The following is a 27824-nucleotide window of genomic DNA, read 5'->3' as shown; positions in this document are numbered from 1 at the left end:
AAGATGGAGGCTCAGATAGCAGCCGCTGCCAAGTCCGCGTTTTTTCACCTTAGGCGGGCAAGGCAGTTGGCCCTCTTCCTGGAGCGCGACGACCTAGCAACAGTGATCCATGCTACGGTCACCTCGAGGTTGGACTACTGTAATGCCCTCTACATGGGGCTGCCCCTGTCCCGAACTCGGAAATTGCAGCTGGTGCAGAATGCCGCGGCCCGGCTGTTATTGGGCCTCCCAAAGTGGGAGCACATTCAGCCGGGTCTTCGGACTCTGCACTGGCTTCCAGTGATATACCGAGTCTGGTACAAGGTGCTGGTCATCACCTTTAAAGCCCTATATGGCTTGGGACCTGTCTACCTGAAGGACCGTCTCTCCCCGCATGTTCCCCAGAGAGTACTGAGGTCGGGATCACAAAACTTCCTTACTGTCCCTGGGCCGAAAGAAGCCCGCTTGAAAGCTACAAGAGAAAGGGCCTTCTCTGTTATGGCCCCCACATGGTGGAATCAGCTACCGGAAGAGGTGAGGGCCCTGCGGGACCTTGTTCAGTTCCGCAGGGCCTGTAAAACAACCCTCTTCCGGTTAGCCTACACCTAGCTTGAGAATTTTAATGCAGCCTGCCAGATCTCTGTATATATTGGAATATTTATTAATTTTATGGTTTTATCTGTTTTATCTGTTTTAAAGTTATTCCCTTACATGTTTAAATATTGTTTAACTTATGTTGGATCTAATGTTGGAAGCCGCCCTGAGCCACTTGTGGGAAGGGCGGGATATAAATTCTAAATAAATAAATAAAAATAAAAAAAATGAGATGAGGTTCAGCACCACAGAACGCAACATAGAAACACAATAGTCCCTGGAACATCATCTGAGAGACAAACAAGATGCTACAGCAGCCACGGGTCCAACCTGTGGCCATCAATACTATTTTTAAAAAGAATGTGGCGAAAGGGGCTGCTTTGAAGTACAGACTGTATGACATTGTACGTTGCTGGTCCCTGCCCTCCCCAGGCTCCACCCCCAACATCTCCAGGAATTTCCCAATCCAGAGTTGTCAATCCAAGGCAAGTGCAACAGCTTGCTTTTTGTATTTCCAGCTGATCTTCCTGCCCTCTGCGCTGCTGCCAGTTTGGTGTAGTGGTTAAGTGTAAGGACTCTTATCTGGGAGAACACTGTGTGTCTGTCTTTCCAGGGCTTGGCATTGGCTTGCTATGTTGGTCTGTTCTTTGAAATTGGTTGCTGGTTTTGCAACATCGTGTTCTTGGTTTGCGTCAGGTCTGTGGTAGATTCTCAGGTTTCACATAGCCTTGGACTCTCACGTTGTATGTTGTTGTGGGTTCTCTGTTTTTACATTTGTTAGGCTTGTCACAGTATTTTGTTTGGCTTGGATAATTCTCTGGTTTTACATTGGTTGGATTCTCAGGTTGTACTTCTGTTGTATTAGGCTTGCCACATTGCCCTATACTTCTGCTGGGATTTCCCAGTTCTGCAATGTTCCTTTGGAGCTGTTTGGTACTGTCTGCTTTGAGTTTGAGGAGCTTTTTGCCACCCTTTGCTTTGCTTGCTCTTGAGTATTTGGTTACTACTTCCTTGGAGAAAACTTGGGATTTTTTCCTGTCATAGGAAACAATGAAGGATGGCTGGGGGCACCTAGTTCAGGGGCCCACTCGAAACTTGGGGGTTATTTAGTGGACAAACACCTGCATTCGCTGCAATTTTCATGCCACTTGCTCAAAAAACAGCCCTTCTAGTCCTCTGGAAAGATAGCCCATAGGGAATAATGGAGCCACAGAAGAGAAGACCTCAGCTGTGAATATCTAACTGATATTTTAAAAGGTAAAGGCAGTCCCCTGTGCAAGCACTGAGTTGTCACTGACCCATGGGGTGATGTCATATTGACATTTTCTTGGCAGATTTTTTATGGGTTGGTTTGCCACTGCCTTCCCCAGTCATCTACACTTTACCCCCAGCAAGCTGGATACTCATTTTACTGACCTTGGAAGGGTGAGTCAACCCCAAGTCAGCTACCTAAACCCAGTTTCCACCGGGACTGAACTCAGGTCATGAGCAGAGCTTGGACTACAATACTGCAGCTTACCACTCTGTGCCACAGGGCTTGGTTAGAGCCCAAATAACCAGGAATACTGATTTTTTTTTTTTTTTGCTCCCTGATACTTGGAACAGAAAAATACTATTTTTTAAAAAAAGTGTGCATATCCCTAGCCCCAGACACTGCTTTTGGAATCAGCAGAGCTGCTTCCCTCTCAGCTTATTCAAGCTTTGCTCTGGGAAGGAACTCTTGCTAGATCAACCAGTCCATCAGGTGTAAGCCTAGTGTTACCAGCTCCAGTCTGGTCTGCCTCAAAGCCAAGGATCGGGTACCACCCAAAGAAACCTGACTGGTCCTGACTGCATAGTATAGGAGGTATTATTTAGTGGACAGGCACCTGCATTAGCTGCAGTTAGCTGACCCAGTGTAAGACAGCTTCATGTGTTCAGTGTGGTGCAGTAGCTAGAAAATACTGAACCAACTAGACGTCCCTACTCTGCCACTAGGCTAACCACCTGATATTGAGCCAGGCACTATTCAGCAGCCTAACCCTCCCTTCTCAGGTTTGTTGTGATGATAAAATAGAGAAGGACCGGATGTGCCATCCCATGCTTCTTGAAACAAGGACAAGGGGGGAAACCCCAGAAAGGAACAGCTTGAAATACGAGCCAGCCATTCTCTGCTCTGACCTGCTTGCTCTGGCCATTGGCAGGTTCACAGACAACTTACTCCATCATGAGACCACAATGGGACAGGCCACCTAGAGGATGTGCTTTTAAGCTTAAATATATAGGCAGAACTTTAGACACAATGACTATATTACTGGGTAGAAAATAGGTGAGAGAATAATACTGATTCCCATAAAAGTAGTATAAAATCTATTGGCTCCAAACAATGCAAAATGTTCTGAAATTTGGATGGAAGCCAGCATGCAATTTTGCTTCTGCAGATTACTGCAAAGGCAGGTTTTACTGCTTTTCAATTATTCCCTTTTCTCATTTATTTGTGGGGCTTTCCAGCTGTTGCACACCATGATGCATGAGAGACAGAAAACTGACAGTTCACTAACTCCTGTGGATCTTTTAAATAAAGATATATTTAGCACTAAGCCTTGAACTATTTTTTTCCTCATACACAGGGGAAATTATATATAAGATGCATTATTGCAACTGTGCTAGGAGAGCCACTTCGAAGCTTCTGTTTCACTCTCGGTAGAATTGCCAGTGTAAAAGCTAGCTGTGTTTTAGGGTAGTAGCCCTCCTGGGAGCTGCTGCTATTGGCTGTGAAACCAGGGTATCCAAAGTGAAGGATGTTCTGGAACCAACCCTCAGATAGCAATTGAATGGAAACTACAGGCAAGGAAGTTGCCTGCCAACGGTTCTTTATACTATGTACATGATTGCCAGTGTTCTAGCAGGGCTCCTATGCTATTCACATCCATTTAACAGGCAGAAATTCAGCAAGTGAAGCTTTCCCATCACAGCATCCTGAAAAAAGTCCACCTTTTTAAACTCCTGCCAGTCATGTGCTCATTAAAACATAGCATCTCTGGGTGGAGACAAAAGCCAGTTCAGTAGGTGATGTTTCACAAGTTGGTCAAAAGCAACCACCTACATACCATTTGACAGAAAAACAAAATGCCCCAGGGTGACAGCAAGCTGGCGCCATAAAACACCTAAGTGGGGTGCAGTTCTGAAAAGGCGGGCAGCATCCCTTCTCGGGTTGCCAGCTCTGGGTTTGGGAATACTTGGAGATCTGAGGGTGGAGTTTGGGGAGGGAATAATAATAATAAAAAAATTTTATTTATATCCTGCCCTCCCCGCCGAGGCGGGCTCAGGGCGGCTAACAACATTTCATAAAATTATACAGAGTTTAAAATCACATTAACTTTAAAACATTCCAGTTAACCAAGTATTATACAGATTTCCAGGTGCTAATTCCATTTATAAGTGATAATAGCGAAAGTCACCCAACAGCGGTCTCTCAGCCAGCAAAGGCCATCCTGAAAAGGGTGGTCTTGCAGGCCCTGCGGAACTGGTCAAGGCACCGCAGGGCTCGCACTTCTTCTGGGAGCTGGTTCCATAGGTGTGGAGCTGCGATGGAGAAGGCCCGTGTACGGGTGTTTTGGAGTTTGGCCTCCTTTGGTCCAGGGATAGTCAGCTGGTTCTTTCCTGCTGACCTCAGTGCTCTCTGGGGTTTGTATGGGGAGAGACGGTCCCTCAGGTAAGCAGGTCCTCGGCCATTTAGGGCTTTAAAGGTAATAACCAGCACTTTGTAACAAACCCGGTAGGTAACTGGCAACCGGTGCAGTTCGCGTAGCCCCAGCTGTATGTGCTCCCACTTCAGGAGCCCCAATATCAGCCTAGCCACCACGTTTTGCACCAGCTGCAACCTCCGGGTTTGGCACAGAGGCAGCCCTATGTAGAGGGCATTACAGTAATCCAATCTTGAGGTAACCATTGCATGGATCACTGTTGCTAGATCCCGGCGCTCCAGGAAGGGAGCCAACTGCTTTGCCCGCTTCAGATGGAAAAACGCCGACTTAGCAGTGGCTGCTATCTGGGCCTCCATGGATAGTGAAGGCTCCAGTAGAACTCCCAAGCTCTTGACCTGGTGCGCCGCTTTCAGAGGCACACCGTCAAAAACTGGGAGAGGTATTTCCCTCCCAAGGGCGCCGCGACCCACGCAAAGGACCTCTGTCTTTGTTGGGTTCAGCTTCAGCCCACTCAGCCTAAGCCAAGTTGCCACGGCCTGCAATGCCAGGTCCAAATTCCCTGGAATGCAGTCAGGCCGGCCATCCATTAGCAGATAGAGCAAGGTGTCATCTGCATATTGGTGACACCCAAGCCCATACCTCCGGGCAATCTGGGCAAGGGGGCACATATAGATATTAAATAGCATCGGGGAGAGAACTGCTCCCTGCGGCATCCCACAATCAAGTGTGTGCCTCTGGGACAGCTCACCCCCAATTGCCACCCTTTGTCCCCGACCCCCGAGGAAGGAGGAAAGCCATTGTAGGGCTAGCCCCCCAACCCCTATGTCTGCGAGGCGGCGGGTCAGTAGCCGATGGTCGACCGTGTCGAATGCAGCCGACAGATCTAACAACATCAGCACCGCCACGCCACCTCGGTCCAGATGACGCTAGAGGTCATCTACCAAGGCGACCAACACTGTCTCCATCCCATGACCTGGACAAAAGCCGGACTGGCAAGGGTCTAGGATGGAAGCATCATCCAGAAAACCCTGCAAATGCAACGCCAATGCCCTCTCAATAATTTTACCAAGAAACAGTAAATTAGAGACCGGTCGGTAATTTGCCAATTCGGCCGGGTCTGCTGTACTTTTTTTCAGGAGGGGACGGACCAAAGCCTCTTTCAAGGGTGATGGAAAATGCCCCTCAAAGAGGGATCTATTTATGATGTCCCATAAAGAACATCTAAGCTCCCTTTGGCAAGATTTAATCAGCCAAGAGGGGCAAGGGTCCAAATCACAAGTTGTTGGGCGTGCAGAAGAGAGAATTCCGTCGACTTCCTCCAGGCTGAGCGGGCTGAAGCGATCCAGAGCGAAATCGGAAGACAGGCACAGAGCCTCAAATTCCTGTACTGTATGCAATGTGATAGGCAGGTCCTGGCGGAGCGACGTGAATTTATCTGCAAAATATTTCGCAAAAGCCTCGCAGCCTATCTCTAATTCCCTCACATTTGGTCTGCCTTGAGGCAGTGTAGTAAGACTTCCAATTATTCTAAACAATTGAGCTGGGCGCGAATTTGCAGACGCAATCCTGGCCGCAAAGTAAGCTTTCTTCGCGGCCTTGACTGCCATCTCGTAAGACCTCATAAACGATCTATAGGATGTTCTCATCGCTTCGTCACGAGTATGCCGTCACTGCCTCTCTAGTCGTCTGAGCCCTTGTTTCAGCTGGCGTAACTCTAAGGTGTACCACGATGCCAGCCTCACACCAGCCGGTTTTTCCAGGCCTCCACCAGATCATCAAGGGAATCGCCAGGGGATCAGGGATCCCACAGGGCCATTTGGAACCGTTCCGGGTCCATTAGGCTCCGCGAGAGAGCCAAAATAGGCTCTCCGCCCATACAGGGTTGGGGTGGCATCTCCATACGGGCCTTGAGGGCTAGGTGATCCGACCAGGGTAGGGAAGGGACCTTGGTAGAGTATAATGTCATGCAATCCACCTTTCCAAAGCAACCATTTTCTCCAGGAGAAGTGGAATAAAGATTTTAAATAAATAAGTAAATAATAAGCAATTTAGGTTGTCTGGAGATCAGTTGCAATTCTGGGAGATCTCCAGTCCCTATCAGAAGGCTGGCAACCCTAATAATAATAATAATAATAATAAGCTTTTATTTATATCCTGCCCTCCCCAACGAGGCAGGCTCAGGGCAGCTCACAAGACATGTATACCATGATTATAATAATACAATTCATATAATAAAATACAGTTAAAAACAGTTTCATAAATATTTAAAAAAACACAATAATTAAAGGTGCTACATTACAGTAATACATACACAGATGGCCAGATGTCACTTTCAGAGTTCCACCTTGTAGGCTTGTTGAAAGAGGACAGTTTTGCAAGCCCTGTGGAACTGGTTTAAGGCCCGCAGGGCTTGCACTTCCTCTGGTAGCTGATTCCACCAGTGGGGAGCCATTATTGAGAAGGCCTGCTCCCTCGTTGCTTTCAGTTTGGCCTCTCTTGGTCCAGGTATTTGTAGGAGATTTTGGGAACTAGATCTCAGTGCTCTCTGGGGAACATATTGAGAGAGGCGGTCCCTAAAGTAGGCAGGTCTTCAGCAATATAGGGCTTTAAAGGTGATAACCAGCACCTTGTAGCGAACTCGGAACACAATTGGAAGCCAGTGCAGCTCCCTCAGCCCAGGCTGCATGTGTTCCCACCGAGGTAGTCCCACTAACAGCCTGGCCGCCGCATTCTGCACTAGCTGCAGTTTCCGAGTTCGGCACAGGGGCAGCCCCATGTAGAGGGCATTACAGTAGTCTAGTCTCAAGGTGACCGTTGCATGGATCACTGTTGCCAGGTCGCTACGTTCCAGGAAGGGGGCCAACTGCCTCGCCCTTCTAAGATGGAAGAAGGCGGATTTAGCAGTGGCTGCTATCTGTGCCTCCGTTGTCAAGGAAGGCTCCAGTAGCACTCCCAAGCTCTTGACCCTGCGCACTGGTATCAGTGGCGCACCGTCAAAGGCTGGTAGGGAGATCTCCCCTCCCAGCCCGCCACGACCTATGCAAAGGACCTCTGTCTTCGCTGAGTTTAGCTTCAACCCACTCAGCTTAATCCAACCTGCCACGGCTTGCAACACCCGGTCCAAATTTATAGGGGCGTTGCCAGTCCGGCCGCCCATTAACAGATAGAGCTGGGTGTCATCAGCGTACTGATGGCAACCCAGCCCATGTCTCCGGACGATCTGGGCAAGGGGGCGCATAAAGATATTAAACAGCATCAGGGAGAGGACTGCCCCTGAGGCACCCCACAATTAAGTAGGTGTCTCTGGGACAGCTCTCCTCCAACCGCCACCCTTTGTCCCCAACCTTCAAGGAAGGAGGAAAGCCACTGTAAGGCTAGCCCCCGAATTCCTGCGTCGGCGAGGTGGTGGGTCAGCAGCCGATGATCGACAGTATCGAACGCAGCCGATAGGTCTAACAACAGCAATACCGCCAAGCCGCCTCGGTCCAGATGTCACCGGAGGTCATCCATGAGGGCAACCAACACTGTCTCCACCCCGTGGCCCGGGCAGAAGCGGGACTGGTATGGGTCCAAGGTGGAAGCGTCATTCAAGAAGCCCTGCAACTGCGATGCCACAGCCCTCTCAATAATTTTGCCCAAAAAGGGCAAATTTGAGACCGGCCGATAATGAGCCAATTCGGCCGGATCTGCTGTAAGCTTTTTCAGGACCACTGCCTCCTTCAGGGGCATTGGAAGGAAGCCCTCTGAAAGAGATCTATTTATGATGTCCCGTATAGGACATCTTAGCTCCTCCCGGCAGGCCTTAATTAACCAGGAGGGGTATGGGTCCAGATCACAAGTAGTTGGGCGTGCAGTAACAAGGATTCTGTCAACTTCCTCCAAGCTGAGTGGGTTGCAGCAGTCCAGGATCAAACTGGAAGACACGCACGGAACCTCGAGTTCATTCACTGTATCCAATAAGGCAGGGCAGTCATGGCGGAGTGACTGGACCTTGTCTGCAAAAAAATTCGCAAAAGCCTCACAGCCTATCTCCAATTCCTTAACATTTGGCTTGCCTTGTGGCAATGTAATAAAATTCCAAATTATCCTAAATAATTGTGCCGGGCGCGAATTTGCAGACGCAATCTTGGCCGCAAAGTATGTTTTCTTTGTGGCCTTGACTGCCATCTCATAGGACCTCATAAACTCCCTATAAGATGTTCTAGTCACTTCGTCACGGGTGCGTCGCCATTGCCTCTCTAGCCATCTGAGGCCTTGTTTCAGCTGGCGTAACTCCGGGGTATACCACGGAGCCAGCCTACTCCGAGGCCGTAGAGGGCGTCAGGGTGCAATCTCATCAACGGCCCTAGATAGCTGGCTATTCCAGGTCTCAACCAGGCCATTGAGGGAATCGCCAGGGGTCCCATAGAGCCGTTTGGAACTGTTCTGGGTCCATCTGGCTCCGCGGGCGAGCCATAATAGGCTCATCGCCTAAACAGGTTTGGGGTGGCATATCTACACGAGCCCTAAGGGCGAGGTGGTCCGACCATGGCACCACTTCGGTGGTTATATTGTCCACCATAACCCCGGCCGCAAAGATCAGGTCTAACATGTGTCCGTCCTGATAAATGGGGGCTGTGACAAATTGAGAGAGTCCTAGTGTCGCCATGGATGACACAGGTCCGTCGCCTGACTAGAGGCTGGGTCATCAGCATGGACGTTGAAGTCACCCAGGATCACCAGCCTTGGGTGCTCCAGCCCCCAGCCTGTCACCGCCTCTAGTAGGGACAGTAAGGCGCTGGCTGGTGCGTTATACCAGCCAGATCGCCAACCCCTCTCCAGCCTCCCACACCAGACAGGCACATTCAATGCCCTTGATCTTTGGAGCCGAGAGTGCCCTAAAAGAGTAAGCCTCACGTATAAATAACGCCACTCCTCCCTCCCGCCCACTAGTCCACAATTGGTGAAAGACCGAGTAACCTAGGGGAGTTGTTTGTGAGAGGGCTACTGTATCTCCCTCTCGAACCCAGGTTTCGGTCACACATGCCAGGTCCATGTCCTGTTCGATTAAAAACTCTCAAAGGACTGAGGTCTTATTATTAATGGACCTGGCATTGCATAGCACCAATGACGGAGGCAGGTTATTCGTTCTGACCCTACTCCCTGTCACCATTGGGATGGGACACAGATTGGAGGGTGAACGAGCACTGACTTGTCTCGGTCTCCCTCCCTTGTATCGTCTGTTCCCACCGCCATTGCAGATTGCAGAAGGACTAATCACTTTATGACACTTGGTTGGTACAAACAGACACTGCATCGAGAAGATTAGCATGCCAGGAAAAAAAAGTGTGTGGGGGGGGGGGGTTCTGACTAGCCCTAGACTTGGCCAGTAAGGACTAGAGAGCTAGTGTAATGGTTAAGTACACAGACTCTTATCTGGGAGAACCAGGTTTGATTCCTCACTCCTCCACTTGCAGCTGCTGGAATGTCCTTGGGTTAGCCATAGCTCTCATAGAACTGTCCTTGTAAGGGTAGCTTCTATGAGAGCTCTCTCAGCCCCACCTACCTCACAGGGTGTCTGTTATGAGGGAGGAAGGTAAAGGAGATTTGTAAGCCACTCTGAGATTCAGAGTGCAGGGCGGGGTAGAAATCCAATATCATCATCATCATCATCATCATCATCATCATCATCATCATCATCATCATCATCAAGAAGATTAACATGACAGGAAAACATGTGTGTGTAGGGAGGGTGCTTCTGACTAGTCCTAGACTTGCCAGTAAGGACTGGATTCACTAGAAGTGTTTTGGGAAGGGGCTGGCACAGAGAGCTTTGCCTGCCATTCCATTCAACCAGTTTGCTGTTTGTCAAACTCTCCTCCTCCAAGGATTCGCAGAGCCTCATAACCAGAATGAGCTAGGATGGAAGGCGGCAGGATAAAAATGAAATTGTTTTTTCCCCCTCTTCTGCAGACATCAGCTATGAATGGAAGTGGGAAAGAGGCATTTTACTAGACTACCTGTTGTTGTGTTCCTCCCCTCCAATGCTTCCTCTAAGCTGTGGAGTCTTGTGAGCAAAAACTACTTCATGAGCTACTGGCATTTAAGTTGTGAGCTACTGCATAAATTAGTTTGCTCTGGGGCCATTTTTCCTGAGCTAAGACAAATACATGAGCCAGAGGCTAAAAAAAACTGTGAGCTAGCTCATACTAACTCAACTTAGAGGGAATGCTGCTCCCCTCCTCCTGCTGCTAATTCGTTTAGGAGGTTCTGCCTCAGATAATAGTTTCAGAACAAACTGCATGGTGCTTGAGGAAAGGGAAGGTTCAGAAAGGTCCCCTCTATCAGCACTATGGTGTTTTGACAACTTGTAATCAAGGCCAGTGCTTTAGACTGCCCTATTCCACTCTAGGACTTGGTGTGGGCAGAAACAAGGAGAAAGTAAATTGTCCTCACTGTAGCTCCAGAGCGAGAAAAAGAACTGGACTTATTAAACCGTGCCTCTGTTTGAAACTACCCCGCTTCCTTATCTGGATGCCAAGCATTAAGGACTCAGTAAACTCCTTACGTGAAGTCTTCCGGTGAATTCAACCCCAAGTATTTTATATGAAGGAAGCTTTTCTATGGGAGGAGCACCCAGCCACATGAGCCTCCTGAAACTTTGCAGCCCAGACGTAAGTTTAATGCTTCAAGGAAACTTCAGCTCAGCCACGCAGAAGTCAGCTGTCAAGATGTTCCCTTTTCCGCATCAGAGCATGTGAAACAGCTCAAAACACAAACATAACTAGGCAGAACAGGTGGGGCAGCCTCCCTATCCCAATGAATGAAGACTTAACAGTTGAAAAAACACATTAGTGGCAAAACACATTACCAAGATTGACAGCCCTGGGGGTTTCACAAAAAGGGAGGAAAACAAATACCTGTCTTTCCAGCCTTTGGCTGATTATAATTTAAGCAGTAGCACAGTTTAAGATTTGGACAGGAGGGAGAAGCAAATCCTTAGCTAAATAGGTTGGGAGAAGGGGGCCCTGCTATGGCTTACCCTGTGGAGGAGGAGGAAGTAGAGGGAGGATGAGATTGGATTTATACCCCACCCTTCACTTGGGAATCTCAGAGCAGTTTACAATCTCCTTCCCTTCCTCTCCCCACAACAGACACACTGTGAGGTAGTTGGGGCTGTGTGAGCTCTCAGAGAACTGCTCTTGAGAGAACAGCTCTGAGAGAACTGTGGCTGACCCAAGATCACCCAGCAGGTGCATGCGAAGAAGTGGGAGATGAAACCCAGTTCTTCCAGATTAAACTCTGCGCACTTAACCACTACACCAAACTGGCTTACCTCAGACATTCTGTGCTGTTTGGAGGAGCAGTGGGAAACAAAAGGAACCAATTGCATTAGTATACAAAAGGTTAAGAGTCACACACTCTCATCCTAACCTACCTCACAGGGTTGTTGCAAGGAGAATGATGTAGACCAGGATTTCCCAAACTTTTCTTTCCTGTGGCCTGGTTATTTTTTCACTGGAACCCTGCCTCAAGCTACAACCAAGCTTGCTTGGTTTTAAGAAAATCTTTCAACAGCTATTTTTCATACTTTTCTTTGGTTGAAACACGGGGAAATTGCTGTGAAAGGTAGCAGAGAATTGTATTGCAATTAATGAATTAATTTCAAGTTAAATGAAGTTCATACAAGTCTGGAAGTCTTAACCATGGTTTCACATGATGTATAAATGCCAACTTCTTTTCTTATTCCTGGCTTATTAACTAGAGTTGCTACTGCTGCAGTACAGGTTGTGACACTTGCTGGGTTTCTGTGGGGGGAAGTTATCTGCAGTTATCCCAAAAAGGATATTTATGAGGGGCTTGCAGCTTTTTACTGGCTGTGTTTCCCATGCCTTTAAAAGCAACCTATTGTGCAGATACTTAGCCAGTGAACTACTTTCATCCTTTTTAATGTCTACAGGAGGAGTTTAATTTTGGTGTCAGACAGCTGTTAAAAGCAGGACCAGTAAAATGGTGCCAAGTCCACAGTACCATCTCTTCCAGTGCTGTTGAGATATACCACAGTAATCTCCAATAATCTCTTTCTGCCCCACACCTCTTACTCTCATTCACTCACACAGAAATCTCATAGAGGGCCACCTGGCTACAACTGGGGGTGCCGACTTTTCATTGGCAGAGCTCCTATGTCTGCAACAACAGTATGATGAACAGAAAAGTTTCATCCAGAAAGGGAAGGGAGAAAGGGAGGAAAGAAAGAAAGGGAGGAAAGAAAGAAAGAAAGAAAGAAAGAAAGAAAGAAAGAAAGAAAGAAAGAAAGAAAGGGAGGAAAGAAAGGAAGGAAGGAAGGAAGGAAGGAAGGAAGGAAGGAAGGAAGGAAGGAAGGAAGGAAGGAAGGAAGGAAAGAAAAGAAAAGGAAAGACATGGAAAGGAAAGACATGGAAAGAAAGAACATAAACATACAATGCCCCCAAAAGCACCAGAATGTCCACCAGTGGGGCCAGGGCATTAGAAGCCCTCCCACTGTTGTTTCCCCCCCTCCCAGCACCAAGAATACAGACAGAGCATCACTTGCAGGGAAAGGAAGAAAGAAAGAAGGTGGGGGAGAGGAAAAAGCCTTTGTCACCATCAGATGACCCCAGCCAGCAAAAACTCTGCCCAGGAGTCGTTTGGTAAAAAAAAAAAAAAAAGCTACTGGAATGCCCACTTCCCGCCCCTTCTGGCTGAAAAAACACACACACTCTTCTTTGCCGCCCAGACTTCCCAGGGAAATCTCCCCAAAAGAACATACTGCAAGGCACATGAAAGCTCATACCTTGAAGAACACTTCATGGGTCTAAAGTGCCAGTGGATGCTAGCTTTTTTCTCAAACACTGGAAGTGGGGGAGAAAGAAGGAGAGGCAGCCGAGCTCCTCTCTGCACAACACAAAGATGGAGGGGGGCTAGCTTTGCTGGAGGCGGGGTTAGCTTTGGTTTTTCTTGTGTCCTGGTAGTGAGGCTTCCATGGCCCGGTACCGGGTCACGACCCTGCAAATGGGAAACACTGATGTAGACCATTTTGAGTCCCCATTGGGGGAAAAGGTGGGATACAAATACAATAAATCATTCATCTCAAGCAGATGGGGCTGTAAACTTGTGCCTGCACATTTTAAATGCAGCTTATTCTATAACATTCCCTAGGCTCCTACAGCAGATGACAGAATAAACTTACTCATATTTCCTTTGGGGTGAAATAGTCATTAACAAGATTCTGTTGGCCAAACTGAGTTCAGATAGGCAAGAAAGAGACTGCACATTAGCTCCTTTCAAAATCTGGTTTCTTTTTCGTTTTAAGTGGCTACATCTTCAAACTACACTTTGAACAGGAAGAAAGTGGGGGGGGGGGACACAAAGCTTCACAAAAAGAAAAAATATTTTTTAAAAGGGGGCCCAGGAGGGAAAGGACCAGAGAAATGTACAGAGCCAGAAAATGCCAAGTTCTTTAAAATCCCACCGTTGTAACCTTTGAGACAGTTCTCATTTGTTTCCAAGCCTAATCACTTTGGAGCAACAGAGTCATCCAGCAGAAGCAATTTGGCATCAATGCACAAGAGAGCAGTCCCAAAAACAAAGGAGTTGTTTTAAAAAAAAAACCCACAGTAAGTTGCCTCTTTTGTATTCTGAAGTGCTTTCTGCACTGGGAAGAACAAAGACAGCAAGGTGACATCATACGCAGATGCAACACAGCTATGTGTCACCGGACCTCTTAAACAGAGCTCTGAAGAGCCAAGGCCCTCCAGGGACTTAGCATCCTTAGCAGCCAGATGCCTCTGGATAATCACAGGAACAGTGTGATGGAAAGTGTTATCTCTGGAGGAGCTCAGCCATCTAGTAATCAAACGTATTCTGGTTGCTTTCACACAAGAGCACATGCTGTGCTCTCACTGTATGAGCATTTCTGGGGCAACAGGGCTTCTTCAGAAGGGGGGCACTCTCTGTGCTGCCCCCTTAGACATGTCCCTCCAGCTGATAAAATTTATGCTGGCTTTAAAAGAATTGGTAGTAGGTATAGCACTTAAGTGTAATGACATTACAGTGATGTATCACTGATTTTCAAAGCTAGCATGAGGGGGAAATGGTACTAGGTGTAGCTGCTGATGTGGATGGGAAGGTGTGGAAATCTGCATCTTCTTGTCCACATTGATCCAAAATCTACTTGGAGGATCTCTGTAAGGATAACAATACTACAGCAGATCTGGGAAAACATGAGGCAGGGACGGGAATACCCAGAAGGTGGATAATGCATAGAAGCAAAAAAGTCACTGCTTTTTTTGGGGGGGAGGGGGGAGAACAAAGTTTGCGAGAAAGCAGTCTTTGTCTCATCATTTTTCTTCCATGGTTTCTAAAAAGATATTTAAAACCACAAATTAAGAATGCCACCAAATCAATCAAATGCAGCCCTAAATAAAACAATCTTCAACTGCCTCCTAAAGATCAAAAGCAAGGGGGCCAGGCACACCTCCCCAGGAAGCTTGCTCCATAATTGTGAGGCTGGCACTGAAAAGGCCTTCTCATGTACCTACCAAAAAAGATTCTTGGGTTGATGCGACATTCAGGAAAACCCTCTCCCTGTGATCTTTATTCCTAGGCAGGAACATATGGGACAAGACGGTTATTCTGATACCCTAGTCCTTGGCTTTAAAGGTCAAAACCAGCATCCTGAATTAGGCTCAGGAGCAGATTGGTAGTCAGTGTAATTGCTGAATATCAGGATCACATGATGCTCCCAATAAACTGGCTCTGACTAGTAGTCTAGCTGCTGCATTTTTCACTTAGCTCCAGCTTCCAAACACTCTTCAAGGATAGCTCCAAGTAAAGTACATTTCAATAGTCCAGTCTATGTGTAACTAAGACATAGATCACTGCAGTTAGATCTAACTAAACTTGATCTAACTGCACTAATGGGTGCAGCTGGCACACCACCAGAAGCTGAGTAAAAGCACACCAGATCACTGCAGCCACCTGGTTTTCTAGGATAATTGCTGTGTCAAGTAACACTCCCAAGCAGCAAATGTGGCTTTTCAAGGAGAATATAACCCCAACAAAGCAGTCTGAGTTAGTAGAAAGGCAGTCCCCAGTCTGCCTTCTACTAACCCAGAGAACCTCTGTCTTCTCATTATTAAATTTCACTTTTTCCCCATTGTCATGTTATCCTGTCAGCCAATCTTTGATGAAGGTTAGGCTGAGAGACTGCAAGTGACTCAAGGCTGCTAGAGTGAACTTCATGGCAAAGTGTGACTGGGACTTGGGACTCCTCTGTCCTAAATTCTCTGGACTTTACACAGCCTGTAATTCAAAGATTCTTTTTAAAACTTCTGCAGTAAAGATGTGATTAATTTGCCAGAATAAGTGATTTAAAAACAGAGGTGCTTCTGATCAGTGAACCCTCCTTTTGGAAGTTTTTGCTTTTAATGCACTTATTTTTAAAAAGCAGATGGCAGCTGCCATCATAGAAAGGGAAAATAGTTCCTCTCAGACGTATAAGGGAAATGTACCGTCTCAGACTGTGACAACTAAGCGTATAAATCAATCATTTAATATTAAAGGAATTTACTTTTTGTCATATATAGATAATACAAGCTCAAATTGATCAACTGAGAAGTCTTATAATTATAGTGAGACCCCCACGGGGCTAAATCTGCTAACCTTCAATTGCCTACTCTGACAGTTACTGGAGGGCTCTCATACCCTTTGGCAATATTTGTACTATGAGAAATAGCTAAAATGCAATGCAATACCCCCTTTTCTTCGCAAATGTCTTAATCAAGACTCTCCTCTGGTTACCCATTTGGATCTTTGTTTACCTTTAATGTACCAGTAAATTGTTCACGAGTTATTAATCCCAGAACAGAAAAGTCATTTGCTTAAAATCTCCTGCCCTTTTTCTCCCTCCTCGGCAGCTAATACCTTGCAATTAAAGAGCTATTGTAAGGTAGAAATACTTCATCACCCTTTATGGCTTCACTTTGTTTCAACTAAGAGTGAAATTTTCTCTACTCCTCTTTGCAAAAAGACATCTGAAGGACCCTGCAGTTGCTTGTTAAAGTGTCTCCTACCCACACTGGACTACCAGTCTATTTAGCTCAGTATTTCTTACTAGAGCTGGTAGCTTCCCAAGTCTCCTAAAATGGATCCTGCAGTACAAGTGTGGGGTAAAACCTATAGACAGTAACTGGGACTTAGTGTATTAAAAGTATACGTTCTACCAACAAGCTATTGTCCCTTCCAGCGCCAGCCCAAGGGTGTGTGGCACCCCCCGCTGCCCCCCCTCCTCCATCAAAAAATATCTGCTCAGATAGGCAATTCTGACAAGGAATAAGGCCTGTTGAAAAATACAGCGGGCTCTAGAAAGAGGCGCTGGGCAAGTGCTCCCCCACCCTTGCTGTCTTCCCACCCACCCAAGTGAAGGCATTCATTCCCACCTCAAAGGGAGATGGTCTCTGCCATCTGGAGAGCAGTTGCAATTCTGAGTGATCTCTAGCCATCACTTGGTGATTGGCAACAGTGGTTCCCAAGAGGGAAATGACTGGTTTGGAAGGTAGCAGGTATGGCATTGTATGTATCTGAGGTCCCACCCCTCCTCAAACCCTACCCTCTCCAGGCTCCACCCCTTAAAACTCCAGGAATTTCCTAACCTGGAGTTGGCAACTTTCCCTTTATCTGCCCTCTAACTTCAGCTTTCCATTACCTCCCTTCTTCCTGCAGCCTTCACATAGGGAACTCTCTCCACAGTAGTGGGGACCAAAGCAGCTTACATCATTCTCCTCTCCCCCATTTCATCTGTGAGGCAGGTTAGGCTGGAAGTGCATGACTGATCCAAAACCAGGGGAGGGACGGTGGCTCAGTGGTAGAGCATCTGCTTGGGAAGCAGAAGGTCCCAGGTTCAATCCCCGGCATCTCCAAAAAAGGGTCCAGGCAAATAGGTGTGAAAAACCTCAGCTTGAGACCCTGGAGAGCCGCTGCCAGTCTGAGAAGACAATACTGACTTTGATGGACCAAGTGTCTGATTCAGTATAAGGCAGCTTCATATGTTCATATGTTCACCCAGTCAGTTTCCACAGCAAGACTCTGCTCTGAAGCCTAACTGAAGCCAGTCCAGGTTGACCAAAGTCTGCAAGGAGCCATAAAAGCACTACAGTCCCACATTTGATTGGGCCTTTGGCACAAATAGTTGTGGGGTTTGATTCCCCACTCCTCCACTTGCATCTGCTGGAATGGCCTTGGGTTAGTTATAGCTATCGCAGTTGTCTTTGAAAGGGCAGCTACTGTGAAAGCCCTCTCAGCCCCACCTACCTCACAGGGTGTCTGTTGTGGGGGGAGAAGATATAGGAGACTATAAGCCGCTCTGAATCTCTGATTCAGAGAGAAGGGCGGGGTATAAATCTGCAATTCTTCTTCTTCCTCCCATGCTCTCCTCAAACTCCACCACAGAATCTCCAGGGATTTCCCAACAACCTGGAACTGGCAGCCCTAGACAAGACTGGCCCCAATGAGTTCTCCCTCAGAGGCCTTTAGTAATACTTTTCAGACCAACACTCCCTGGCACTTTCAGAGCCAGTTTGGTGTAGTGGTTAAATGTGCAGACTCTTATCTGGGAGAACCGGGTTTGATTCCCCACTCCTCCACTTGCAGCTGCTGAAATGGGCTTGGGTCAGCCATAGCTCTGTCAGAGGTTGTCCTTGAAAGGGCAGCTGCTGTGAGAGCTCTCTCAGCCCCACCCACCTCACAGGGTGTCTGTTGTGGGGGGAGAAGATATAGGAGATTGTAAGCCGCTCTGAGTCTCTGATTCAGAGAGAAGGGCAGGGTATAAATCTGCAGTCTTCTTCTTCTTCTCCTCTGATAATGGTGTTGGTCTTAAGCACAGGACTGCAATCTCTTTCTGTCTCCTGCTTTCCTTCCCTATCTCCCTCTCTCTGCGTATCTGACCTGCTGGTACAGGACATCATTTTTTCCCCTGTCTGTCTGTCTCCCTTCTAGAGGAGGATAGGGAAGAGTCCTCAGCTTGGCTACTAGCAAGAGTCACTTGGGCAGAAGAGAGGATTGAAACCAATGAGTTCTCCCTCAAAGGCCAAAAGAGGACTTGAAAGGGCCTCCTTTTACTGAGAGAACAAAGCCTGGTTTCTTTTTACTGATAGAAGCAAGGTTAGTTGCCTAGCAACAGCCACTGCCTAGCAGCCACTGTCTATATAAAACTTTCAGCCATATTGTGGAATGATTCTAAACAACTCCTACAAAGACGAGATTACTCTGAAGGTTAGTCAATTCAAAATACATTGTACTCTAGTTATTAAAATATTTATATTCTATTTTTCCTCGTCTCAAGGCAACAGGACAAGAAAAGACAACACAAGGAGAGGAACACTATACACACTTTTACCGGAGTCATACCCCACAACTATTTGTGCCAAAGGCCCAATCAAATGTGAGGCTTTAGTGCTTTTATGGTTCCTTGCAGACTTTGGTTAACCTGGCCTCGCCTTTAGATTCTAGCTAGGCCTCTTGGCTGAGAAAACATTTCCAAAAGTATGCTCTCACAAAAAGATAATTGCTAGTGGCCTTCAAGTGAAATTATCAACACCTGTGGAAGCTGGTACTTCTTACTGGCTCCCAATTAACAGATTCCATACAGCTGAGGGTAAGCATCTAGCCTGAAAACCAAGGACAAATTGGCTGGCATTTAACTCTTAGTATCCCTGGCAACTAGGTGGAAGGTTGCATCACCCTGTGGACTCTGATTGGCTCCCTGGGCCGGGGGGGGGGGCAGTCAAACTCTACTCCTATAAGTTTAGCTATTCTTTGCTTAGAAAGCCGCTGTTTGAACTATTGACAGCTTTCACCATGTCAGTGGCAAATAGCAGTTCCTCTGTTCCTGGAGATTAAAGGCCTTGTCTTGTGAATGCTGAAGCATTCTGATCTCCATTTGGAACTTTGGGGTAACTGTACCTTGAAATGTATTAGTTAGCTGAAAAGAACAGTTCAAAGTCCTACCTTACAGAGTGGACTTTCTGGAATAAGTTTTCTGGAAGGCTTGGAGGTTGGTTCTTTCCTCTAGAGTCACTGAGAATAGTTAAAAGAGCTTGATAGCAGTCTACCTGTTAAGCCTGAAGAGAGGGCATAGACTCTGCAGGATTTTGATGAAGTGTTGTCCCTGCTTCTGTTTAAAAAGGGAATCTTCCCTGCTTCACTGGGCTTGGGGGGGGGGGCAAGACAAGGACACACCACCCTTGCCTAATTAAAAGCCTTCTGATACGAGTTTGGTTGCTGGTCTTGCGCTCCCCTCTCTTGCTCTTCACTTCTGGGGAAATGTGATGTAAGCAAAGAGGGGATCCTCTCATTTATGTACTACTCTCTCCATTTTTTCCCTTCAAAGTTACTCAAGCTCTTACAGTGAGCTTAGGGCTTTCTGAAACAATTCACTAACCATTTAGAGAGATTACATATTCCGCGTTAAGTAAGATTCCACACAAAATTGCATGACACACAAATGGCTTTCTCCCTTTCATTTTGAAGTAGCATTTTCCCTTCCCTGGAATCCAATTCACGATAGACACACAACCCTCAAGAAAAAAATGTTCATGGGGAATCTACAGAAACCATAGCAGGACTCACCGTTACAGCCAGCTTCTCTGCATTCTTCTGCATGTACATAATTGAGTCCCGTATCAAGGAGAAGAGGTTGAGAAGCACGTGTTCCATGTCATAGATGCCCCGCATGCCTTTTGCCAGTCCTTCCAAAGATCGGAGGTATTCCCGCCAGTAACTGTCTATCTCTACCACACTGGCAAGGCACCCTTGCAAGACAACATTGCAGAATCCAGCACATGGCTTGGCCATCATGAGGTCCTGGCAGTGGGAGCAGTACCACATTTTCAAAAGAGCCCGCCCACAGTCCTTGCTGAATTTCAAATGGTCGGTGGTGTTGACCACCTCTATACCAAGGTTGAGTGCCTGAAGGAAGACTCGCGTCACTTGCAGAGACTTTGACACTTGTGTCATCATGACCTTGGGGAAATTTCCAAATACCTTCAGGTCTCGCCTTGCTAGCCGGAGGCACTCAGTCGTTTCCAGTGAAGGATTGGGGAAGCCCGGGTTAATTAGGTGTGGGTAGACTAAAGGGAACAAGCTATCAAAGAACTCGTTTATCATGTCATTGACATTAATGTCTGAGCCCAAGATGTACAGAGAGATGTCAGTAAAAAATTCTCCCACAAATTTAAAAGCCTTGGCAGCCATGTTGTGGTAAGAGTTTCTGAACATGGTATTGGTGTAGTTTCTTGCATGTCGTACAACCATCTCAAAGGCTTCTGTAAAAACAGAAAACAGGGTAGGGGTCAACTAACTTTATTCTGAAAAAGCAACAAGTATTTCTTTGTTGAATTTCTATCTTGCCCTTCCCAGAAGCAGGCTCAAGGCAGGTTACAACATGGAAGATTAACAATAAATAACTATAACACAATAAAAGCATAATCCTTAAAACCTTAAAAACAGGATGGTGTATTTAATCTATTTATAAAGTGCCAGCACAGTATAGCTGAAAAAAAGAGGCAAGAGTCAAAAAATTTCCAGAATGTCCAGGCTGTCCAGCAATAAAATCAGTTGCAGCAGATTAGATAAAGTAATAAACAGCAGATTAGCAGAAGATTATTACAGCAGATTAGATAAAGTGATAAACTGTTTAAAATATCAAGTTGTGACTTCCATGGAAACAAAGTTAACAGCAGGTCATAGGCAAGGGGCGAATGAGAAAATGGAATGGAAGCCTCGCTGTCTGGCCCACTATCCATACACAGCCTCTGTGAAAACCATCCTCCAGCTTTTCATCTGCACCTTTCAACACAGTGGCTATTCCCACCAGAAAGTGCATTACATCATGGTTCAAATCTTTGAGACTTTTTTTGCTTCCCTAGTTAATCTGTGTTGCGGAGATGTCCATTATCGCACTCCATCTGATCTACTGGTGCCAGGCAACCATGTTTCATACCATTATCTGTTCAGAAAGGTATAGCACATCAGATTTTGCCTTTAGCCAAACTGGTCCAGCAGCTACATCTAAGCTCAGATCAGCAGGATGGTGCTAGAGGGCTTGCAGGCATTGCATGAAATGCCTCAGAAGCCACTATGTGCCCAAGATCATGCCTGATTCTCCTGCTCAGAGAAGAATGGCAACATTTTTTCTGCAAGTATAAGCGAACATTATAAACAGAAGAGACTATCATGACAGGCAGGTATGAAATCCTTTTTCACACTATACTCCCTGCACTTGGGCTTGCAGTCCTCCTGGACACCATAAACAGAGTGACAAAGCAGCAGCACAAAGCGCCACAATTCACCGGTCACTAACCATGTTTTGCATAAAAGTTTTCAATTCTGCCTGTGTGGGACATGAGTGTTGGAAATATGTATCTGTTTTGTATGTCCTTTGCAATGTTCTAAAGTTCCAGTCATTATAGGGTTAACAGGGTGCATGATTCCCTATTGTCTGCATGACCTGGGAAGAAGATACTGACTGCTGTCAATCAAGGTCTAGAAGCGGGAAAACCTGTTTTGTCTGTTTGGTCAGTTAGTCAGGTGACTTCCTTTGTTCAGGCAGCGAGTTCAAGAAGGAGGAGGAAGTGGTCTTCCATTAAGCACATGATCTTCTAGTGTAAGCGTGTAGTTCTATAGTGTTTGTTATTTTCACCTCCCAGTACCCTTTCCCTGTAGAAATAAATATGTTTTTGCTTTTTCATGTTAAATGCCTCTCAATGATTATTTGATCTAGTGATCCATCACACTGAGATAAAGAAATAGAATTCCCTAACAAAATTGGTAGCAGAGTATGGTTCTTGATTTTTGCCATCAAGTTGGTAGCTTATAGCATGGACTGTTTTTTGAACTCTAAATGATTATTATTTTTTAATCTGGATCGCTTTTGAAAGCATTTAGAAAGCAATAGGCAGAAGGCTGCTATGATGTGCAGACAAGCCTCAATTTTAAAACTATGCCTTTTTTTTCTCTTTCCATTACTGAGAGCTTCTGACTTAAATGAGCTTTGAATTCAGATTGTCTTGATCTGGAAACGCTGCTACTTTTGTCTAAAAGCCTCAGATGTGCTAGAAAGAAATTTTGGAACTTTTAAACCCTTTTTCTGTGGATTACGTCATAAACCTTGGAAGAGCCTTGCTGCAACCACGCGCGCACATTCAGCCGCCTTTTCTCTCCAGTGAGGAAGGAAGAATCGTTAACCCTGCCCTGCCTGATTGCTGTGAAAAATGCAGAACCCAGAGAAAGGAGTCACTGGATCTTCTGTTTCCACGTCTTCAGGGACAGCCACTGCAAATCTTGGTTTTGGTACCGCGAATAACCAACCAGTGATAGGATTTAGTACCCTGAAGTTAAATAAGAATAATTACTCATTCTGGCTCTCACTCCTAATGCAAAGATTTAAGATTTGTGGAGCTGAAAGAGTTTTGTCTGAAAATCCCCCAGAGAATGAGCAACAAAAATCAAATTTTAAACCGCTAGATGGTTTTGCAAAAACTCTCATTTTAGAATCTATTGGGGCATAAGAAATTCCTGAATTGCACACTCTTAAAACTGCAAAAGAAATGCTTGAATGCCTTAAAGATAAATATAACAAAACTCCCATAAGCACTATTCATGATTTAAAGGGCAAAATATTTGGTTTTCAAGTGCAAGAAAGGGAGAATGTGACTAAACGACTGAAGGAACATGTACATGTAATCCAGACTACAGGAGTTTGGTGAGGCTATTGCAGAAAGAGACTTAATCTCAACTATACTGAAAGCTCTACCCAGTACTTACAAGCCAATTAAGATGATTTTGAGACTGCAAAAGGATTTGAGTCTGGAAGGCCTGTTAAATGCTATCGAGGAGGAAGCAGCCTCCAGATCTGGGGACAAGGACACTGAACAAAGGAATAGCAATTTTAAAGCACATGTTTCAAATGAGGGAACATGGGCGCCATCTCGTAGCCATAGAAGTAATAGCAGCCAGAAATTTTTAAACCAGAAATTTTCCAAGCCACATGGCCAGGTGGGAACAAAGAAAAGAACAGAGAAAGTACTATGTGTGTTAATAATGTGAATTTTATTGGTGAAAGAGGAAGATTTTTGATTGATAGTGGATCTTTTATGCATATTTGTCAATATAAAGACATGTTTTCAGAGTTGGATGAAAGTCAGAGACCTGAAATGATAGGTGCCAACCAGAAACCCTTACAAGTTTGTGGTGTGGGTGAGATCAAAATGAAATTGCTTACCACTGATGGAGATTTAATGCCAGTAAGACTGAAAAATGTAGCTTATGCACCTGAATCAATTGAGAATTTACTTTTAAGCCAAGTGCTTATAAAAAATAATTATGCTGTATATCTTGATAAAGGAGATGATGGTTAAATTATTCAGAAGAATTCTGGAATTAGTTTTAAACTGGATGAAAGAAATGGAGGTCATTATATTATGAACTTAAGTGAAAGGTCAGATGCTGTTGATGTTGTGGAAAAGACTGTTTGCCAGACTGAAGGCAGAAAGTGTGACCATAGGAAATGTGTTTATGCTTGGCATGTCAAGTTAACACACAGAAGCATGCAGAGTGTTGAGAAGTTGCTAAAGGATTGTGGGCTTGATGTTGTGCATTGTGATAAATCCAAAGAAAGATGCGATGTTTGTCTGAGAGCAAAAGGAACTGCACCTTGCTTCAGTGGAAAAAGCAGTGTGCATAATGAAAGGTTTTTGGAAACAATATTCAGTGATGTTGTTCGATTGGGAGAAATAAATTTCTCAGTTTTCAAGAGGCAAAGACAAAATATAGCACTGTCTATATGCCCAAATCAAAAGATGAGACTCTTGAAAAATTTAAATAATATGTTGCCATAGTTAAAAACAGATTTGGGCATGCACCTCAAAGTTTGCTGACAGATGGAGGTGGTGAATATTGCAATACCGAGTTTAAGAAATTTCTGAAAGCAGAAGGGACTGAACACAAAGTGACTGTCCCATACACTCCACAGCAGAATGGGAGCGCAGAGAGACTTAATTGTGTGTTACAGGAAATGACCAGAGCAATGCTCATGCATTCTGGATTACCTAAAGGCCTGTGAGCTGAAGCTGTAAATACAGCAGTGTATATTCACAATAGAATACCTTCAAAAGTAACAGGAATTACTCCGTTCCAGGCTTGGTTTGGCAAGAAGCCAGGACTTAAGCATATTAAAACTTTTGGAGCAAAACAGATATGCATATGTTCCCAGAGAAAATAGAGGGAAGCTTGATGCAAGGACTGAGATTGGGTTCATAGTAGGATATCCCTCAGTGGGAAAAGGCTACAGAGTCTATGATTCAAAGCTGAATAAGACTAAACATTGTAATGTTATGTTTGTAGATGACAGTGATTTCCCTATAGCACCCTGTGTAACTGAATCTGATCCTGAGGTTAATGATGATGTTTCTGAAGATTGGTGTACCTGGTTACCTGTAGTGACCACCGGTGAACCGGCAGGTCTACCTTCTGAAGACTCTACTGAACCAGAAGGGAAAAATGGGGACCGCACCGCAGGGAGCGACAGAACCTCCACTCATTTTAAGATGATCAGAAAGAAGCACAAAAGGGCAACCACCACAAAAACATGGACACTGTGATACTGTGAGATCCATTGAGACTGTGAAACCTAAAGAGGAACCCAAGAGCTGGAAACAAGTGTGTGATCTATGTAATGAAGAAAAGGAGAAATGGATTCAAGCAATGGAACAAGAGATACTATCCATTTATGAAAAAGATGTATGGACTCTTACAAAGCTACCTGCAGGAAGAAAGCCTGTTGAATGCAAATGGGTCTACAAAATAAAGTACAAAGATGATGGAGCTATAGACTTGTACAAAGCAAGGCTAGTAGCCAAAGGCTATGCACAAGAATTTGGAACTTATTATTCAGAGACTTTTGCACCAGTTAGCAATAATACTACACTTAAAACACTACTGAGTGTGGCATCATCGAGAAATATGCTTGTAGAGCACCTAGACATTAAGACAGCATTTCTTAATGGTGAGCTATCAGAGGAAATCTATATGGAAATACCTGAAGGTTTTCAAGTCCCTGGCAAAGAGAAGTGTGTTTTCAAACTCAACAAAGAACTGTATGGTTTGAAACAAGCCGCAAAAAGCTGGTATGACAAAATAACTAGACTACTACAGCAACAAGAATTTGAGCAAGGGAAAGCTGAACCCTGCATGTACACTATACTTAATGATGGAGAATATCAATACATTCTGATTTATGTTGACGATTTGGTTGTGAGCTGCAAGAACAAAGAGGACATTAAAGACATTGTTGAAAAGCTGAACAAAGAGGTCGAAGTCAAAAGACTTGGAGATATTAAACACTATCTAAGAATACAGATTGAGAGACTCGAGGATGGAACCTTTCAACTGTGCCAAAGACAAAAGATGATGGACTTTATAGAATCTCTTGGCATGAGAGACCGTAAAGAATCCAAGATACCTCTTGAACCTGCATACCTGAGAGCTCAGGGTGGTCAACCACTCAAAGATATTGGAGAGTACAGAGAAGCTATAGGAAAACTCCTATTCCTGAGTAAAACTACCAGACCTGATATTACAGCTGCTGTCAGAATACTGAGCAGAAAAGTAAGTTCGCCTAATCACCACGATTGGAATGCAGTAAAGAAACTTGCCAGATACTTAAAAGGGGCTATGGACTTAAGACTGATCACTGAACCTTCTGAGAATCCCAGACTAGTTGGATACATGGATGCCAGCTATGCAGAAGAATCGTGCAATTACAGATCAACCAGTGGATACTTGTTCTTCTATGGAAATGGACTTGTAGAATGGACTAGCAGAAAACAGACTATAGTGGCACAATCTACAGCAGAAGCTGAGTGTGTGTCAGCAGCCAGTGCCTGCAGTGAACTTGAATGGATTTTTCATCTGCTGAAAGACATCAAGATAAAAGAACCTGTACCTATTGTAATGTTTGAAGATAACCAAGTGTGTATTGCTATATGTAAAGGGGAAAGTAGAACAGCCAAAAGTAGATCTACTGGTATTAAATGTGAGCTAGTGAAAATTTACACCAGAAGGGGCTGATTAAGATAGAATATTGTTATACAGAACCTATGATAGCTGATATATTTATTAAGCCATTTCCTTGTGCTAGATTTGAACGTTTACATGAAATGATGAATCTAGTTGATGTGAATGTTCCAGTGAATAATGAATAATGACTATTGAATGTATAATGACTTGCACCTTAGGCACTGAGAAGGGGTGTTGGAAATATGTATCTGTTTTGTATGTCTTTTGAAATGTTCTAAAGTTCCAGTCATTATAGGGTCAACACTGTGCCTGATTCCCTATTGTCTGCATGACCTGGGAAGAAGATACTGACTGATGTAAATCAAGGTCTAGAAGTGGGAAAACCTGTTTTGTCTGTTTGGTCAGTTAGTCAGGTGACTTCCTTTGTTCAGGCAGAGAGTTCAAGGAGGAGGAGGAAGTGGTCTTCCATTAAGCATATGATCTTGTAGTGTGAGGATGTAGTTCTAAAGTGTTTGTTATTTTCACCTCCCAGTACCCTTTCCCTGTAGAAATAAATATGTTTTTGCTTTTTCATGTTAAATGCCTCTCAATGATTATTTGATCCAGTGATCCATCGCACTGTTTGAGATAAAGCAATAGAATTTCAAACAGAATTCCCTAACAATGAGAAGCAGATGCAGCATGCAGGGGAAGTATGCACATGAAATATTTAAAAATATATTAAAGTTTTAAGCCATAATGTTTCATTTCTTTCCCCCCTGCCTGCATTGTATCCAAATGGAGATTAGAAACCCAGCGGTACAGGCTCTGTAACTCACACTGCCAGCATCACAAATTAAGTCACTTAAGATGAAAGGCTCTGCCCATACTTCACAGCACCAGCTCCTTGCCTGTGATGTAGTTAGCTTATTAAATAGGAACAAAATTGCATACTCAAACTAAGAGTTTCTTGAGCACCAAGCACTTTAAGCCTCACACCAACCTCTACACCCTGGCCGCCACCATGTTGGCAGGCAGGCAGAGCTCAAGACATGACAGAAGAAAAGTGGATTCCAGCAGGGGAGCCATGTCAGCAGCAGCAAGAAGCATGACATCAAGCAATACCATCGGTCCAAGCTGTCCTTTCTACTCTAATTGGCAGCAGTTTGGGGTGATTCCCAACATCATCAACTTGAAAGGGGCAGTTCAGTGCTGCTGATGTTATTAGATCTATCAGCTTCTGACACGCTGATCACTCAACTCTGGTCAACAACCTAACCTCACTGTGGGAGCATGGCGTTGCCTTATCTTGGTTTGCCTCATTCTTCCAAGGATACAGAGGATAGCTATTGGAAACAAAAGCTTGACCAAGCAGCCTATGGATTGTGGAGTTCTATAGGGTTTGATCTTGTCTCCAATGTTATTTAATATCTATATCGGGGAGGCCAAACTTGCTTAATGTAAGAGCCACATAGAACAACACAGAATCATAGGAGTTGGAAGGGGCCATGCAGA

The 27824-nt window shown here is 45.1% G+C and overlaps 1 protein-coding gene across 3 annotated transcripts in view; it reads right to left on the bottom strand.

Moving 5' to 3' along the window:
* The window catches only part of GPC3 (glypican 3), a 329633-nt gene that overhangs the window by 97433 nt on the left and 204376 nt on the right, over positions 1 to 27824 (bottom strand). For all 3 annotated transcript variants that reach the window (XR_009555978.1, XM_060250047.1, XM_060250048.1), the window contains exon 3: positions 19884 to 20578. Coding sequence is in view for 2 of the 3 variants with exons in the window: in XM_060250047.1 (XP_060106030.1) it covers positions 19884 to 20578 (695 nt within the window). In the remaining variant the exon portion in view is untranslated. The remainder of the gene's footprint in view (positions 1 to 19883; positions 20579 to 27824) is intronic.

The sequence above is a fragment of the Heteronotia binoei genome, chromosome 11, assembly GCF_032191835.1.
Source record: "Heteronotia binoei isolate CCM8104 ecotype False Entrance Well chromosome 11, APGP_CSIRO_Hbin_v1, whole genome shotgun sequence".
In the NCBI taxonomy this organism is placed as follows: Eukaryota; Metazoa; Chordata; class Lepidosauria; order Squamata; family Gekkonidae; genus Heteronotia; species Heteronotia binoei.
Note: the sequence above shows the minus strand (reverse complement) of the source record. Positions and strands in the feature narration are given on the sequence as shown.